Source organism: Salvelinus fontinalis, chromosome 2 (assembly GCF_029448725.1).
Source record: "Salvelinus fontinalis isolate EN_2023a chromosome 2, ASM2944872v1, whole genome shotgun sequence".
NCBI classification, from domain to species: domain Eukaryota; kingdom Metazoa; phylum Chordata; class Actinopteri; order Salmoniformes; family Salmonidae; genus Salvelinus; species Salvelinus fontinalis.
Window position 1 is genome coordinate 19,727,305 of NC_074666.1, and position 15,176 is coordinate 19,742,480.

General features: G+C 41.4%; 4 protein-coding genes across 9 annotated transcripts in view; 3 read left to right on the plus strand and 1 right to left on the minus strand.

The window, feature by feature from the left end:
- The first annotated feature begins 6,433 nt into the window (after positions 1 to 6,433).
- On the plus strand, positions 6,434 to 7,072 carry LOC129813805 (heat shock protein 30-like). Its single transcript, XM_055866351.1, has one exon. The coding sequence runs from the start codon at positions 6,494 to 6,496 to the stop codon at positions 7,070 to 7,072; it is 579 nt and encodes a 192-aa protein (XP_055722326.1). The 5' UTR covers positions 6,434 to 6,493.
- Positions 7,073 to 8,296: 1,224 nt separating this feature from the next.
- Positions 8,297 to 9,310, plus strand: LOC129813789 (heat shock protein beta-11-like). The gene has a single exon (XM_055866327.1). The coding sequence runs from the start codon at positions 8,416 to 8,418 to the stop codon at positions 9,043 to 9,045; it is 630 nt and encodes a 209-aa protein (XP_055722302.1). The 5' UTR covers positions 8,297 to 8,415; the 3' UTR covers positions 9,046 to 9,310.
- Positions 9,311 to 10,681: 1,371 nt separating this feature from the next.
- On the minus strand, positions 10,682 to 12,589 carry LOC129813797 (heat shock protein 30-like). The gene has a single exon (XM_055866340.1). It carries the CDS (start codon positions 11,295 to 11,297, stop codon positions 10,719 to 10,721), a length of 579 nt encoding a protein of 192 aa, XP_055722315.1. The 5' UTR covers positions 11,298 to 12,589; the 3' UTR covers positions 10,682 to 10,718.
- LOC129813764 (poly [ADP-ribose] polymerase tankyrase-1-like) overlaps positions 12,442 to 15,176 on the plus strand; it is a 144,586-nt gene continuing 141,851 nt past the window's right edge. For all 6 annotated transcript variants that reach the window (XM_055866272.1, XM_055866281.1, XM_055866289.1 and 3 more), the window contains exon 1: positions 12,442 to 12,976. In XM_055866272.1, coding sequence (XP_055722247.1) covers positions 12,457 to 12,976 — 520 coding nt within the window. In that variant the 5' untranslated portion in view covers positions 12,442 to 12,456. The remainder of the gene's footprint in view (positions 12,977 to 15,176) is intronic.

The window sequence follows — 15,176 nt, forward strand, 5'->3', positions numbered from 1 at the left end:
CCTTGATAGACTTTCACAAAACTATTCACAGGTTGATGGCAGCATGGGAAATGGCATCTCTTTCCATGTTGGAACTGAACCAAATATTGTCTATTCTATTGACAAGATAGTCGAGGGACCACTATAACAATGGAAATACATGTTCTCAAAGATGGAAGGCAAGCGAGATCAGGTGGGACCATTCTAGCCAATGAGAGGGCAGATACACATGTGAACAACTGGCCATAGAGATAGATGACTCATATTTGTATCTGTATGGTGGAATCCCTCACTGGCATTGTCCATGCTAAAATGAGTTATATCCAGGAAAAGTCCTCTATCTCTATGACAACAGGCACAACTCGGATATAACGTTTAAAAAAAAAAAGTTGTTGCAATGCCACGTGAGTCCACTTATATCAATGCATTTGTAAAAACCTAACCATTATGAAACTTCTATTCGATCAAATAAGTCCCACGTAGCAAATGAGCAATTAATTTTTTTTGACCAAATCCGACACTCATTGACCTCCATAAAAAATTCCTCATCTCGTGGGCATGTTTTCATGGACAGGTTTTGGGTGGAGTAAAACCTCTTGCTTTACCTCTTCCCCTCTGACTGAACTGACCCATGGGTTTGAGCCACTTCCTGGAGTGAAGGTAGCTCTCCAGCATCCTCTCGTTCAGCAGCATGTGACAATAGGCTCTGAGATGATCACATCCACCTGCTCAGGGCACAACAGCTCCTCAATCTTCCCAGCCAGGACTATGATCCTATCTGAGAGACAATTGCTCTTGACCAGCATCTGAAGGGGAATCAGAAATCTAAGGTCAAATTAAATTAACGTTTCTGTTTGCGTCAGATGGATTTCTGTGTTACTAAAGATCCATTGCACTCCTGAGGCTTTGATAAAGACATTAATCTGCTGGCTAAAGGTAGAGAGAATAATCCGCTGTTGACAAATTATGTTTTGGTAAACCCTCATGCATGCAAACTCTCCCTCAAAGTTCTCTGGTACAGTACACTTGTCTGCTGTGTAAAGAGTGAGTTGCTTTATTGATGCAAGAGCTGCTGGGCAGCTGCTCCACACACACTGAGTGAGTGGGACAGACTGCTGGGTCTTTAGATTAGTGAGAGACTGAAGCATAGAGTGTAATATACTTAAACCAGGTAAAGCTGGCCAGGCAATATCCTCTGACTGAGAGTGTGAGGGAGCCTATCTTAATAGTGTGTCAATAAGGCATTGTCCACACTGGTTGGTTCCATTTTTTTGTTATATATATATATATATAAAACCATGTATTGCTGATGCTATGTATTGACCAATGAGAGGCTTTGAAGCCACCGGTCGGCCGTATTGGCACTCCTCAGAAGACGCAGTCCTCCATAGGAATGATTGGAATTCTACAGTATTTTAATGGACAAAATAACATGTATTTAAGTATGCATTAAGAGATCTGTAATATAATACATGTGTCAAAAATAAATAGACATTAAATGCGTTTCTATTTTCCGAAAATATTTTTTAGAATGTTTTAGGGAAAGCAAAAACAGAGCCTGCTCTCAGTCATCTGTGTATAAATCAGGGGTGTAACTTTCACAGGGGACATGTCCCCCCTCTGTAACGGCTTTCCTCTTCCTCCTCTGAGGATGAAGAGTAACAAGGATCGGCGAACCAATGCGCAGCGTGGTACGTATCCATAATGTATTTTAATGAGAATGAATACGACAGAATACAAAGTGAAACAAAATGAAAACCGAAACAGTTCCGTGTGGAACATACAGACACGGAAAACAACCACCCACAAAACACAATAGAAAACAGGCTACCTAAATATGGTTCCCAATCAGAGACAATGAGTAACACCTGCCTCTGATTGAGAACCATATCAGGCCAAATGAGAAACCCAACATAGAAACACAAAACATAGAATACCCACCCAACTCACGTCCTGACCAACTAAAACAAAGAAATAACACAAGAACTAGGGTTAGAACTAGGGTTAGAACATGACACCCTCATTCTAAAATTACATTTTTTACCCCCCCCCCAGTCTTATAATTGGAATGTGAAGCAGATTAGGCAACGGTGTGCATTAGGACCATTCGGACGCCTCTGAGCGGTCGGGTGAAACTGTTTGGAGTGTTTATCTGACAATTTTTTAAATAATAAAACCAAAGTTGCGCTCCTGCTATAAGACATTGGTTGGTTCTCTCGGTGTAGTTCGTCATCCCAGAGAGTGGCAGAGCATCCTTCCTGTTTTTCCAGACTTTGGCCTGTGGAGTGTTCCTGTGAGGCTGTGTCCCATGCACATGCATTCTGACGCTGGCCAAGCGTCCACAGGGGTGGTCCCAGGTTCAAACTATGTATATAGACCGCAGCTTAGGCCGACAGTATGATAGGGATTCAGCCTGCTCGGAGAGACCATGCAACCACCCCAACAGGAATACATTATGGAGGTCAGCAATTCTTTTGTATATCGTTTGTCAACTGAGTATAGGGTTCTTCTATTGGCTGATAAGCTGCAATGTGGAAGAAAATAAATAATAAGGGACCACAGGAGGCTGCTGAGGGGAGGATGGCTCATAATAATGGCCTGAACGGAGCAAATGGAATGGCATCAAACACCTGGAAACCATGTTTGATGTATTTGATACCAGTCATTACCACGAGCCCATTCTCCCCAATTAATGTGCCACCAACCTCCTGTGGAAGGGATACATCTGGTTGCAGTCTAGAAACACCAGTAAAGCAGCAGAAATATAATAGTGTGAACTCTGTCTGGCTGCTAAGCTAGAGGCCATTCATGAAAATATGTTCCCTTCACCCCCAAGATGGTTTCTGGGCCAAGAGTAGCCTCAAGTCATTATACCCTCAGAATTTCATGCTCATGCTGTGTGCGAAGCAGGAGGTCTGTTTTATAGGGGCTGTTCTGTTCTGGAGGTGTTACTCTCTGAGATAGTGTTTCCAGGGCTGTGCGATTTTTATCAAGGGTTTGTTCTTGTCTCCATGTACACAGGTTTGAGGTTTGAGCAAGATGCGTTGATGACACAGGTGATTAGGACTGTGATAAGTGATTCATCATCTTTACCCGGGACTTATTGGGCCAAGCAATACAAATTACTTTTATTCACTGGTCAAAGCTCTAAGATTTTCTTTTCTCTTTCTAGGTTTTTAAAGCTGCTGAAACAGCAAAAACATCAATCAGATTTCAAAGCAGCATAGAGCGTTTATTTATCACAACAGGCCAATGACGTTATTGAAGTTGACACCTATTCATCATACAGTACACACCTTTTGAGGAATTATTAAGAGTTCTGGTGTTAAAGATTGAAAATGGTGCATGCTGAAGTGCAAAAGGATGCACATTTATAATTTCCTTTCACATTTCCTGGATGGTTGATAGGAACATAATCAGATGTAGAAAAACAGACCCCTTTAGTACCTCTGCAAATTTGGCAACAGGGCTGACCTCCACAGCATACACCCTCTTTGCTCCAGCCTGGATGATGAAGAAACATCAAGTACTATCTGGATACAAGAAGGAGCCAGACCTTTCATCTACATGCAGTAACAGACAATCAGGTTCTGGTTACTCTGACGACAAGGTAAGTCTCGTTTAGGAGAATGGCCTTCTGATGTGGCTGTCCTCAAATAATCCTGCAGCATATTCTGTTGTGATAGACAGCCGTGAAACTACATTGTAAAGGAGGAAGGAGTTTAGTCACAACCTAGTACACCACCAGTATGTCTCTCTGAGGGCCTGGTTGATTGGTACAGTAAAGCTACCTGGAATTACTGCAGGGCAGAGGAGTCCTCTGTTCTCTGGTCAAACACAACCCAGCAACCAGACAGCAGTCTATCTTTCCTTCTCAGCTGTCTGAACCGTTATCTTCCCTTCTCAGCTGTCTGAACCGTTATCTTCCCTTCTCAGCTGTCTGAACCGTTATCTTCCCTTCTCAGCTGTCTGAACTGTTATCTTCCCTTCTCACTGTGTGTTCTGAACAGGCTCAGGCAGCCAACGGTTATGAGGAAAGACTGGGTGCCCACCCGAAAATCTGTTTCCCTCGTGACTGAATTTGAAAACACAGACCCCATCACCTGTCCTGGAGAGAACCCACAACAGACAGTTAATTCAAATACAAGATAAAGTCACAGTTTTCTGTCTCATTCATTGTCCTGAGTCATCTGCTCTGAGTCAGTTTAATTTGTACTGGGCCTTTTGTAAATGTGTAAGTAAAGGAACCATAATTAACAATGTCAGCCTTTATCTGAGGAAGGCCTTCAGTATACTCTGGCAGTGGACTGCGACACAAGGCTACTCATGTTTTAGTACCACTATCTGATTCTGTGCACCAGAAGGGAGGCAGAGAGCTATGGAGGCTAGTCCCTCTGTACTGTATAGAAAACACCGTCTGGGTCCATACTGTCTAGCAGAACTCCATAGCTATAGAGTCGAGGGGACACAGACAGGTTGCACACAACGGGGAAGTAAATCTTCCAGAGCTGTCAGCACAGCAGGTTCAGCTTCCACACAGAGAGTAGTAAAATTGACATATGGGAAACTCTTGTACACATACATGGACTTCTCATAGACCAGAAAGAGGACAATACATTGTTTATGTTTGTCTTTAGGGAGAAAAAGGTAATTAGTAATTTTACTAAAAAATGAAAAGAGCATCATGATTTACTTATGTTCAATATGTCTTATTGATCTCTTATGGAAAGCTAGTCAAATCATCAAATAAAATTGTATTTGGCACATACAGGTGTTTAGCAGATGTTATTGTGGGTGTAGCAAAATGCTTGTGTTTCTAGCTCAAACAGTGCAGTAATATCTAACAATGTACACAATCTAAAGTAATTTGACATATTAGCTTGTTCTAGTTTCTTTCATGCATACTTACCATCTTGAACAGTAAGCTCTGTCTCATCAAGGCCTGAGCTCAACTGTAGAGAAAGGCCGTGGTGTTGCCTCTGTTTGGCCACCTGTATCTCTCCCTGTACCTGGTTCACAGAGAACAGATTGATGGAGAAACAGGTAACTTCTGAACTCCTCTCCATAGTTCCATCTGTAGCAACTCTTGTAATTAGGTTCTGCAGATGGGTCTGAGTTTGGTGGAGGTGGGAGGGGAATTATTACTGTATAACAACAAACAAAAATCAACACATTTTAGTTTTAATTTAGCTAATATACTGAACAAAAATATTAACGCAACGTGTAAAGTGTTGGTCCCATGTTTCATGAGCTGAAATAAAAGATCCCAGAAATGTTCCATACGCACAGAAAGTTATTTCTCTAAAATGTTGTGCACAAATTTGTTTACATCCCTGTTAGTGAGCATTTCTCCTTTACCAAGATAATCCATCCATCTGACAGGTGTGGCATATCAGGTGCACTTTGTGCTGGGGACAAAAAAAGGCCTCTTTAAAATGTGTAACACAATGCACATAATATCCATTTATCTTCCATGAGCCGCCTCCAACGTCATTTTAGAGAATTTGGCCTCACAACCGCAGACCAAGTGTAACCACACAAGCCCCGGACTTCCACATCTGACTTCTTCACCTGCGGGATCATCTGAGACCAGCCACCCGGACAGTCGATGAAACTGTGGGTTTGCACAATATCAACATAAAGCTAACATTCCAATAGCTCACTGGCATGATATTTTTCAATAATCAGCTTCAATAAATTCACATTTCTAAAGCTCTACTAAAATGATTTGTTTTCTAAGATGTTCATTACATGTTTGTAAACCTGACTTCTGAAAACAAAATTATGTGGACTTGTCAGGGTTTGCAATGTAGGCTTTTTTGAGCATTTGTTGTGTTTTTCGATAATTGCATGTGAGGGAATTGTTTTCACACAATTCTGAAAAGATTCTTTTGAGTAATTAAAAGAAAATGCATAGCAAATATATTGTCAAACAAACATTAATTACGTTTTCAACAATATTATAATAACACCAACATCTACACGTGACCAATTTTATAATGCTGTACAATCTCCCAAACATGTTCTAAAATTAGATTTCTCCCTGGAATATTTTTGAATTAATTAATCTAAAATTTGACCTGTGACAACAACTCCTGACATGTGATGGAAATTATCTTTATAACTGAGCTTATGATCGTACTTCCACTTCGGTTTGTTTCTGCTCATCTATTTCAAGACACTGAAGAAGAATAGCCTGTATACGCTCCATAAATACTGCAAATGTAAAAATGAATAGGATTCAAAACACATTTTAATTTACAATTCATGTCACAAGTAACAATCATATTTGGCTGAAGCAATCATCTGTGAGAAGGTAAGAGCACTAATACCTGAGGAATGTGGAAAGCATCCAGCTTGTTCTTGTGGCAAAGACAGGAAAGTTCCTGAAGACAATGTAGCAGAATATAAAAAATGTTAAACTCCCACTGCTGAGACAAAAACCAACACAACCAACACAGAACACACAGTACAATCTCAGAGCAAGGAGACTCAACATTAACATTGACAGAAGATGCTGTGCTTCCGAGTATTCCAGTCTTCCCTCAGCCCATCGATGGACTTCTACTGGCCTGTGTGCAGTCTTTGGCCAGAGGTCCAACCTCTTCTCTGCCAGCAGTATTTACTGCAGAGAAACATGCTGGAGATCAAGAGCAGTCTGGAGCTGATGGAGAAACATCAGCAGCACATATTTGAGGAGATGGACCATGTCCCAGCCTCTGTGGTCATCCAACCAGTCCCCTACACGCTGGAGAAAGAGAGAGAGGGTTTTGCCCTGGCACTGGAGACTAAAGACTTCTCCCCAGAGGAGCTGTCTGTCAAGCAGGTGGGCAGGAAGCTGAGAGTCAGTGGGAAGACCGAGAAGAAGCAGGATGATGGGGAAGGCTCTTACTCTTACAGATGCCAGGAGTTCAGACAGGAATTTGATCTGCCTGATGGGGTGAATCCTGAGACTGTCACCTGCTCCCTGGATTATGTTGGGAAGCTCCACATCGAGGCTCCAAAGAATCCAACATCTGCTGAGGAGGTGGCTGAGAGAGTGGTGCCGATCAACTGTAGCCTGGATGTGAAGATGCCACAATTCCTCAGCTAACAGACAGAGGGCAGCAACACAGACACTCAGAGGAATCAATATCTTGGCAAAAAGTTGATAGCCTAAAGACTGAACTTATTTTCACTTCAAATCTCATCTTTGAATTTGTCATGTTTTTTTATAACATTATCTCTGGAATTTTGTGTTCATATGTGTTGTTTTGTTACCCAATAAAATGTAAACTAAATGTATTTTTGTGTACCAATAAAAGCACAAACAGTACTTATAACAGTTGTTTGAGCTTATTTCACATACAATATTTCAGTCCCAGTCTTTGGCAAGTCATTGAAAAGGACCCACTGTAACCCTGACAAAGGTCTGTGAAAACCCAAATATGTTGTGTCATAGTCCTGATTTATATTCAGCCCTCTAGCGTCTCCTCCAAAAGCTCAGTGGATTTAATCTGGTGCCATGGTTTAGGAATACAGTAACACGTTTTTCTCTTATGACAGCTTCCCATATGTTCCTTAAAATTGATTGGCCATGGCAATAGTGTGTGTCCAGATCAAGTGCCCCTTTAAACAGTTAATTAACTTGGAGAAGTTGCTGAACAAATCCCACAAATAGATTCTTAAGAGTTATTGTACAGTCAAATCAAGCATATTATTGCATTACAGATGGTGACTAATTATGCTACTCAATACACACTATGAATAATCTTTTGGTTGTGTGATCTCTCTCAACAACCACATAGCTATATTTAGAGACAGAGTAAGGAAGCAATGTCGTCAGTGGGGGTGTCAATTTCAGGGTCACATCCGACAAGAGTGTTGAGGGAAGTTAAATACTGACTAAAGCTATATTAATATATTTACTGCAAGTCATATCAATAAGGGGAACAGATTGCTGAAGTGCACTTGTAATTCATTCTATGTCTGTATCACTCAAGGCAGAACCATATATTATATCTGTTATCTTCATAAGCACAGTGATATCAGGAATACTTTGGATTTGTTGTCAGGGGAAAAGGTTATTCAGGAACAGAAAATGGCAGCATGACAAAGCAGCTGTTGTAGATTCCTTTCTAACTTTGTAGGACGTTATGTGCCCCTGCGACTCCGACCTGCTTCTGTGGTCACTCTGTAAATAGAGCAAAGATATATCCCAGAGGCATTTGGCAGTCAGACTGCAGTATTACCAGGGGCTTGTTTTGGAGTATGACAGAAGTTGCGTAGTCATAACACTCTAATGTAGCAGTCAAATGGAATGCTACTGGAACTTTCCACTGGACAGGATAAAAGCTGTGAGCCCTAGTCTGCTCCGGACATAAGCTCTCAGAAACACACTCAGAGACAAGACCAACAGAGACCAACAGAAACGACACAGACAGAGTTGATTTGAAGATGCTTTGCCCCAGCATGATGCAGCCTTCCCTCAATCCAATGAGCCCAATGAGCCCCTTCATGGACTTCCACTGGCCCGTTCGCAGTCTCTGGCCAGAGACACGGCCTCTCTTCTTCCAGATGGAGCAGGAAATTATGCGAAATATGCAGGAGATGAGGCACAATATGGAATATATGCAACGACTGCACCAAAAGATTTTTGAAGACATTGAAGGCCCATTATCTTCAACTGACTTCAAGCCCATCTCTTTCCAGATGGGAAAAGAAAACAACCGTTTTGCATTGACACTGGACACCAAAGACTTCTCCCCAGAGGAGCTGTCTGTCAAGCAGGTGGGCAGGAAGCTGAGAGTCAGTGGAAAGACAGAGAAGAAGCAGGATGATGGAAAGGGCTCCTACTCTTACAGATGCCAGGAGTTTAAACAGGAGTTTGATCTGCCTGAAGGTGTGAATCCTGAGACAGTCACCTGCTCTTTGAACGATGGACAGCTACAGATCCAGGCTCCAAAAGTGGTTGCTGTGACAGAAGGCAATGAGAGAGTGGTTCCTATCACTTGCTTACCTGCCATAACCTCACCCGGCGCTGCAGCTGAGAGCACTGCTGTAGAGGCAGAGCCCAAGAAGGACTGATTATGATGACTCTGTATCATGATATAACTAATACCATTAGCTTTAGGGCTGGACAATAATATACAACTCCCAAACTCCCAATATACAACTCCAACTCCCAATATACAACTCCCAAATATCAGATAGTACAGACATCAGTGAATTATCTCGGGTAAATTGCTCTTTTGTCAAATTTGATAACTGCAACGTCAATAATTCTCAATGGCATGGAATGTAAAGCCAATGTTTATGCACATTCAATAAATGTTTTGTTTTTTGTACAATATTTTGCCTTGTTTGATGTCATTTTGTTATACAAACCAGTATTTCAGTATGTTGCATTTGGGTAATTAATATTTTTCCATTTAAATCATGTCCCTGAGTGGATATGATGGGTATGCTCTGGCCTGGTAAACTTGCCATTTCAATAGATGCCTTGAAAATCAAATAGTGGATCAAAAGACAGAGTTTGATTTCATGAAGAGTAATGTAGTTAAACAAAATGGTGTTAGAGTAATGTAGTTAAAAGGTTGTTAGGGTAGTTAGAGTAATGTAGTTAAACAAAATGGTGTTAGAGTAATGTAGTTAAAAGGTTGTTAGGGTAGTTAGAGTAATGTAGTTAAACAAAATGGTGTTAGAGTAATGTAGTTAAAAGGTTGTTAGGGTAGTTAGAGTAATTTAGTTAAACAAAATGGTGTTAGAGTAATGTAGTTAAAAGGTTGTTAGGGTAGTTAGAGTAATTTAGTTAAACAAAATGTGCACAAACATGTTATGTGTATGTACAGTATGTTATGTGCAAAGAATTAGGAATTATAATAGGGATTTAATAGGATCTGGATCGTTCTGTGTGTTGTCTGTCTGTGTTAGTGTCATATTCACAGTGTTCCAATGTGCTAGAGAATATCTGAGTGTCACAGGAGTGGAGTGGTAGCAGTGATTACACCAATCATGTTGCTGTCGTCATGATATCACTGAAGAGATCCTGACATATCTGAACTATTTCTCACAACACTGTAAAAGGTTAAGAGCAGTGTGAACACTGCATATCAAAAAGATGACGAGTAGGAAATTATCCCATGACCTGAACATGTAACTGCAATTAAAGGTCTGGTAAGATTGTCCTGAACTTACACTGTTTTTCTGATTATTTATGTTAATAATGATATGCTTCTATATAAACAAAAAAATATTGCCTGAATGTTAAATATACTTCCCTCTAACTAGCATACTGAAATGGTATATTTCACAAAAATGAATTTAACAACTGTCTTATAAGTATACTGAACATTTTATTGGGTAACAAAACTACACATTTTATCTAAACATATCATGACATTTAGATAATTCATATGAAAAACAAGAAAATCTATAAAGAAGACAGTGTAAGCCTTTAGGCTAGCCTTTAGCCCCTCTATCGATTCTCATTATGTTGATATTAATTGAAGAGTTGATAATGACTGCAATAGTGTATAGATTTGATTGATTCAATTAAATAGCATCTCAGATTGATTGTTACAAGATATGAAATGTAAATGCATACAGTTTCATAACCATAAAAATATAGATTAGAAAATGTAACATCCAGTCAAATAAAAAATAGCATAATAATATGATCAGTCTTTATGTGAAATACTGTTCTGTTGTTTCTCCTATGTGCCTGAGGTGCTGCCCTCTGTGTTGCTGCCCTCTGTCTGTTAGCTGAGGAATTGTGGCATCTTCACATCCAGGCTACAGTTGATCGGCACCACTCTCTCAGCCACCTCCTCAGCAGATGATGGATTCTTTGGAGCCTCGATGTGGAGCTTCCCATCATGATCCAGGGAGCAGGTGACAGTCTCAGGATTCACCCCATCAGGCAGATCAAATTCCTGTCTGAATTCCTGGCATCTGTAAGAGTAAGAGCCTTCCCCATCATCCTGCTTCTTCTCTGTCTTCCCACTGACTCTCAGCTTCCTGCCCACCTGCATGACAGACAGCTCCTCTGGGGAGAAGTCTTTAGTCTCCAGTGCCAGGGCAAAACCCTCTCTCTCTTTCTCCAGCGTGTAGGAGACTGGTTGGATGACCACAGAGGCTGGGACATGGTCCATCTCCTCAAATATGTGCTGCTGATGTTTCTCCATCAGCTCCAGACTGCTCTTGATCTCCAGCATGTTTCTCTGCAGTAAATACTGCTGGCAGAGAAGAGGTTGGACCTCTGGCCAAAGACTGCACACAGGCCAGTAGAAGTCCATCAATGGGCTGAGGGAAGACTGGAATACTCGGAAGCACAGCATCTTCAGTCAATGTTAATGTTGAGTCCCCTTGCTCTGAGATTGTACCGTGTGTTCAGTGCTGGTTTCTGTCAAAGCAGTGGGAGTTTCACAGCTTTTATATTCTTCCACTTGGAGCTCCAGTGTCTTCAGGAACTTTCCTGTCTTTGCCTCAGTTCTCCACTGGGTGTCACCGTGCATAGGAGTCATTTTCTATATTTGGATGTTCAGTAATAGAATAGGCAGTTAATATTTCGTCCTTTATCTGTGATGATTTTGGGTATATTTTCTTCCCTATGTGTTTCCCAGCACTCCAGGTCATTAGTACGTCTCCCATAAATTTTCCTTATACACTCCAAGATTAAAAAAGCATAGGCTTACCTTCAAATGGGCAGGACCAGAATGGTTGCAGAATGTCAATTTTCACCATTGTAACTATAGACTATAATTTCAAATAGCTTTCATTTTTCATATGTAATTTGCAAGGCTATGAATGGCAAGGCAGAACAACTATATAGGCCAACCTGACTGACAGTGATTTCAGCTGCTCATTGAAAATTACATTTCCTATTCAAGTCTTGCAAGAAAGCTTTTTTTCTGAAACGGATATTGCCTGTTGGATTTGCTTCATATTCACGTCCATGTCAATATCAGAACAGGCAGCCTAGCAGTGACTCAGGCTACTTGAGATTAAGTGAAAAATGTGATCTGCATAGGGAAATATCATTCTTAGTCATTGTGCAGTATGTGCAAACTGAATTTCACAGACTAGAGGAAAATTGTGTTAAGTTTAATGAATTTTCCTTATCTCATATGACAGACGATTTAAGCTATTCTGGGGGTTGCGTACGGTGCAAAAATGTAAATGTTGATTATATAGTATAGCAGCTATATATCCTCACCCCGGTTCCCTGCGGAGTCTATTCAAATCGAATTGTATTGGTTAATTGGCTAGTCTATCTGGTTGTAAGAGCAACAATAAACTGTTATAAATAACACGCTCCTTCATCAGAAATGTGGGATTACAACAGTAAAAAAATATTAAAACAAACTGTTTTGAAAGCCAGTTATAAAAATATTTTTAGGGGAGATTTTCACTGCTGACAATCGAAACCGGAAGTTACCGTTTCCACTTCCAGGAAGTTTAGCCAATATATTTCTTGTTCCCAGTGGGACTGTAAAAATGGCGGTGCCTTGTCGCTCTTCTCAACAGCAGCAGCAACAACAACAACAACAACAACAACAACAACAACAACAACAACAACAACAACAACAACAACAACAACAACAACAGAGCATTTCCTCGCCATCTCGCAGTACTTATCTTTCCCTCACTCCTCCGGGATCTCCTACAGTTCCCGGTGGTGGAGTAATTTTGGCTCCAGCGGGTGCTGAACTAGACAGCGCCGGTGACCAGGAGTTAACTCCGGCCTCCCCTGATATCCCCGCCCCGGCCCTGAGCAGTAGCACCAGCTCCTCTAACGTTCGTACCACCGGGGGTGGCATCAGCGCTGGCCCCAGTCCTGACTCGGGTAGCACTAGCCCCGCGGGCGGCGACTGCGGGACAAGCGGGGCTTTCAGAGAGTTGTTTGAAGCCTGTCGCACTGGGGATGTATCGCGGGTGAAGAGGCTGGTGGATACGGTTAACGTGAATGCCAAGGACATGGCTGGTCGAAAATCCACTCCGCTGCACTTCGCTGCAGGTAGCGTTAACGACGGCGTATTAGCGACCCGTATTGTCATGTTATGCTCACTATGACGAGATGGTTTGTTTTGCTAACTAGCAGCTAGCCAACTACTTCGGTAAATAGCTGACTACCCAACTAACAAGTTTTTTAGGCCAACTTTTTATAGATATCTTACCCACTCGGTTTGTTAGCTAGTTAACAAACGTTGGTTACAAACTTGGATGGATAGTTAGCTAATGTTAGGCTAGCTAGATTGTCGAAAGGACCTAGCCAACTAGTTTTTAAAAAATGGACTCACCATTCAGTTAGGGGGACGGGGTGCTATTAGCCAGCAAGTTGTAGTCAGCAAGTTGCAATAAAAAAGTACAGGCCCTGCCAAGTAGTCAGGCAGCCAGCGTAATTTGGAATTAATCTAAAAATAATTGTAGATAACTAACTAGCAAGTTGGCATGGTAAGATATGCTTGTATTAAACAAGGAATTTGGCAGCTAAACAAAAAATACAGAAGTAAATGTGACACACACAACCATTGTGTCTTCTCATAATAAACAAAGGAAATATGTTAAACAATGATAGAAGGTTGTGTTACACTGTATTAGTGACACTTTCGTGGCAGGTTGTCCTATGGATGATAAACGCACCTTCAGGGTGCGCACCTTCTAGCCTTTTGGGGCCCCTAAGCGAGATTTAGTTGTTGTTGTTTTGTTTCAGTTAAGCACATTTCCTGCAATTGTTTACATTTTAATGACCTTTGCCATCTTAATGTGATATCTGTGTGAGAATGTCTAACACAATCAATGTGGGCCCCCTGGAGGGCAGGGCCACTGGGCACATGGCCTACGTTCCCAGTCAGTATTCCGCCATGATAGAGTTGCACATTTTGGGGAATTTTCAGAGGTGGAAACTTTCTGTGGGAATATATGCAAATTAATACCATTTTAAATGTAGGTGTTTTTTGCATTGGATATATTTACCATATCATATGGAGACAAACATAAACCGTTTACCTTATAAGTAGACATAATTGCAAATTATTACGTCTTTCCAATAGAAATAAAAACAATTTAGTTATGAATTTAATTTTAATTAAATGAGTTGACTCTTCACATGGGCTGATTTCACTTAACAAAATAAAGGGAATATTGAATGATCCCCAATGATCCATTGCATCTCCCAAAAATGTTTTCAACATGCACCTGTAAAAAGATAGTCTAGAAACTAAAGCTTTGGTTGTCTTCCGCTCAGGCTTCCATGTCTTCTCCCTGGACCTCTTCTTTCCAACCCTGTTGAGGATGGCTCGTTGTCAGACTGGCCACCAATTTTTCAACCCTTTTATTGGTCAGCCTATTGCGTGCTTTGGTGTGTGTGTTCCAAATGTAACAGGGTTGGTTATGTTTCCACTTGCCTCTAAAGAAATGTGTATTTGATGTTCAAGCATTCTTATTGGTTAGTTCAAGTCTGATGACAAAAGGGGTGTTGTGATTGGCCCCGCTTGCAGATAGGGGGAGATGGCGAACGTCAGGTCTTCCCAGTATGAAAATGTGATGCAAGGGGTAGGTCACGTTCTGAATACTGTTTTCTATTTTCTATTTTACAATGTGTACAAGTTTGCTGTACGTTACTGATTTTATACATGTGTGGGTATATGGTACCTGTTAGGGATTGAGGGGCTTTCTGGGATGTGCTTTGGCATATGATTGCTGTAAATAATTGTGTTAGCTAGCATACACTGATGTCATGGTCACATAAGCCACGGCTAACACAGTTGTCTTCATGCTACAGATTTTGCCATCGACAGCCATCAACACTGTTAAGCCCTGCACAACTAACGTGCTGTTTCCCATTTAACAACAGCAACAGAAATTAATGATGCTCAACTGGGACCACTGGCCGAAGTGATTTATTATGAGAAAACACAACGCATGGAGAGTACATTATACATCTGTTACACTGGTGCCGTGGCCTTTGTGGAGCGATGGGTAACGATGCTTCGTGGGCGACCGTTGTTGATGTGTGCAGAGGGTCCCTTGTTCGCGCCCGTGTCGGGTCGAGGGGACGGTCTAAAGTTATACTGTTACACAAACAAGGACCAGTTGCGCTCTGAGGCGGCTGATGTTGGTGGGATTTGGAGGATGATTGAGACAACAGGGGAAAGAGCCTCAGATCCACAAAGTCCCTTCCACCAGGTGGCTGATGCAATATAGCAGTCGTGCCA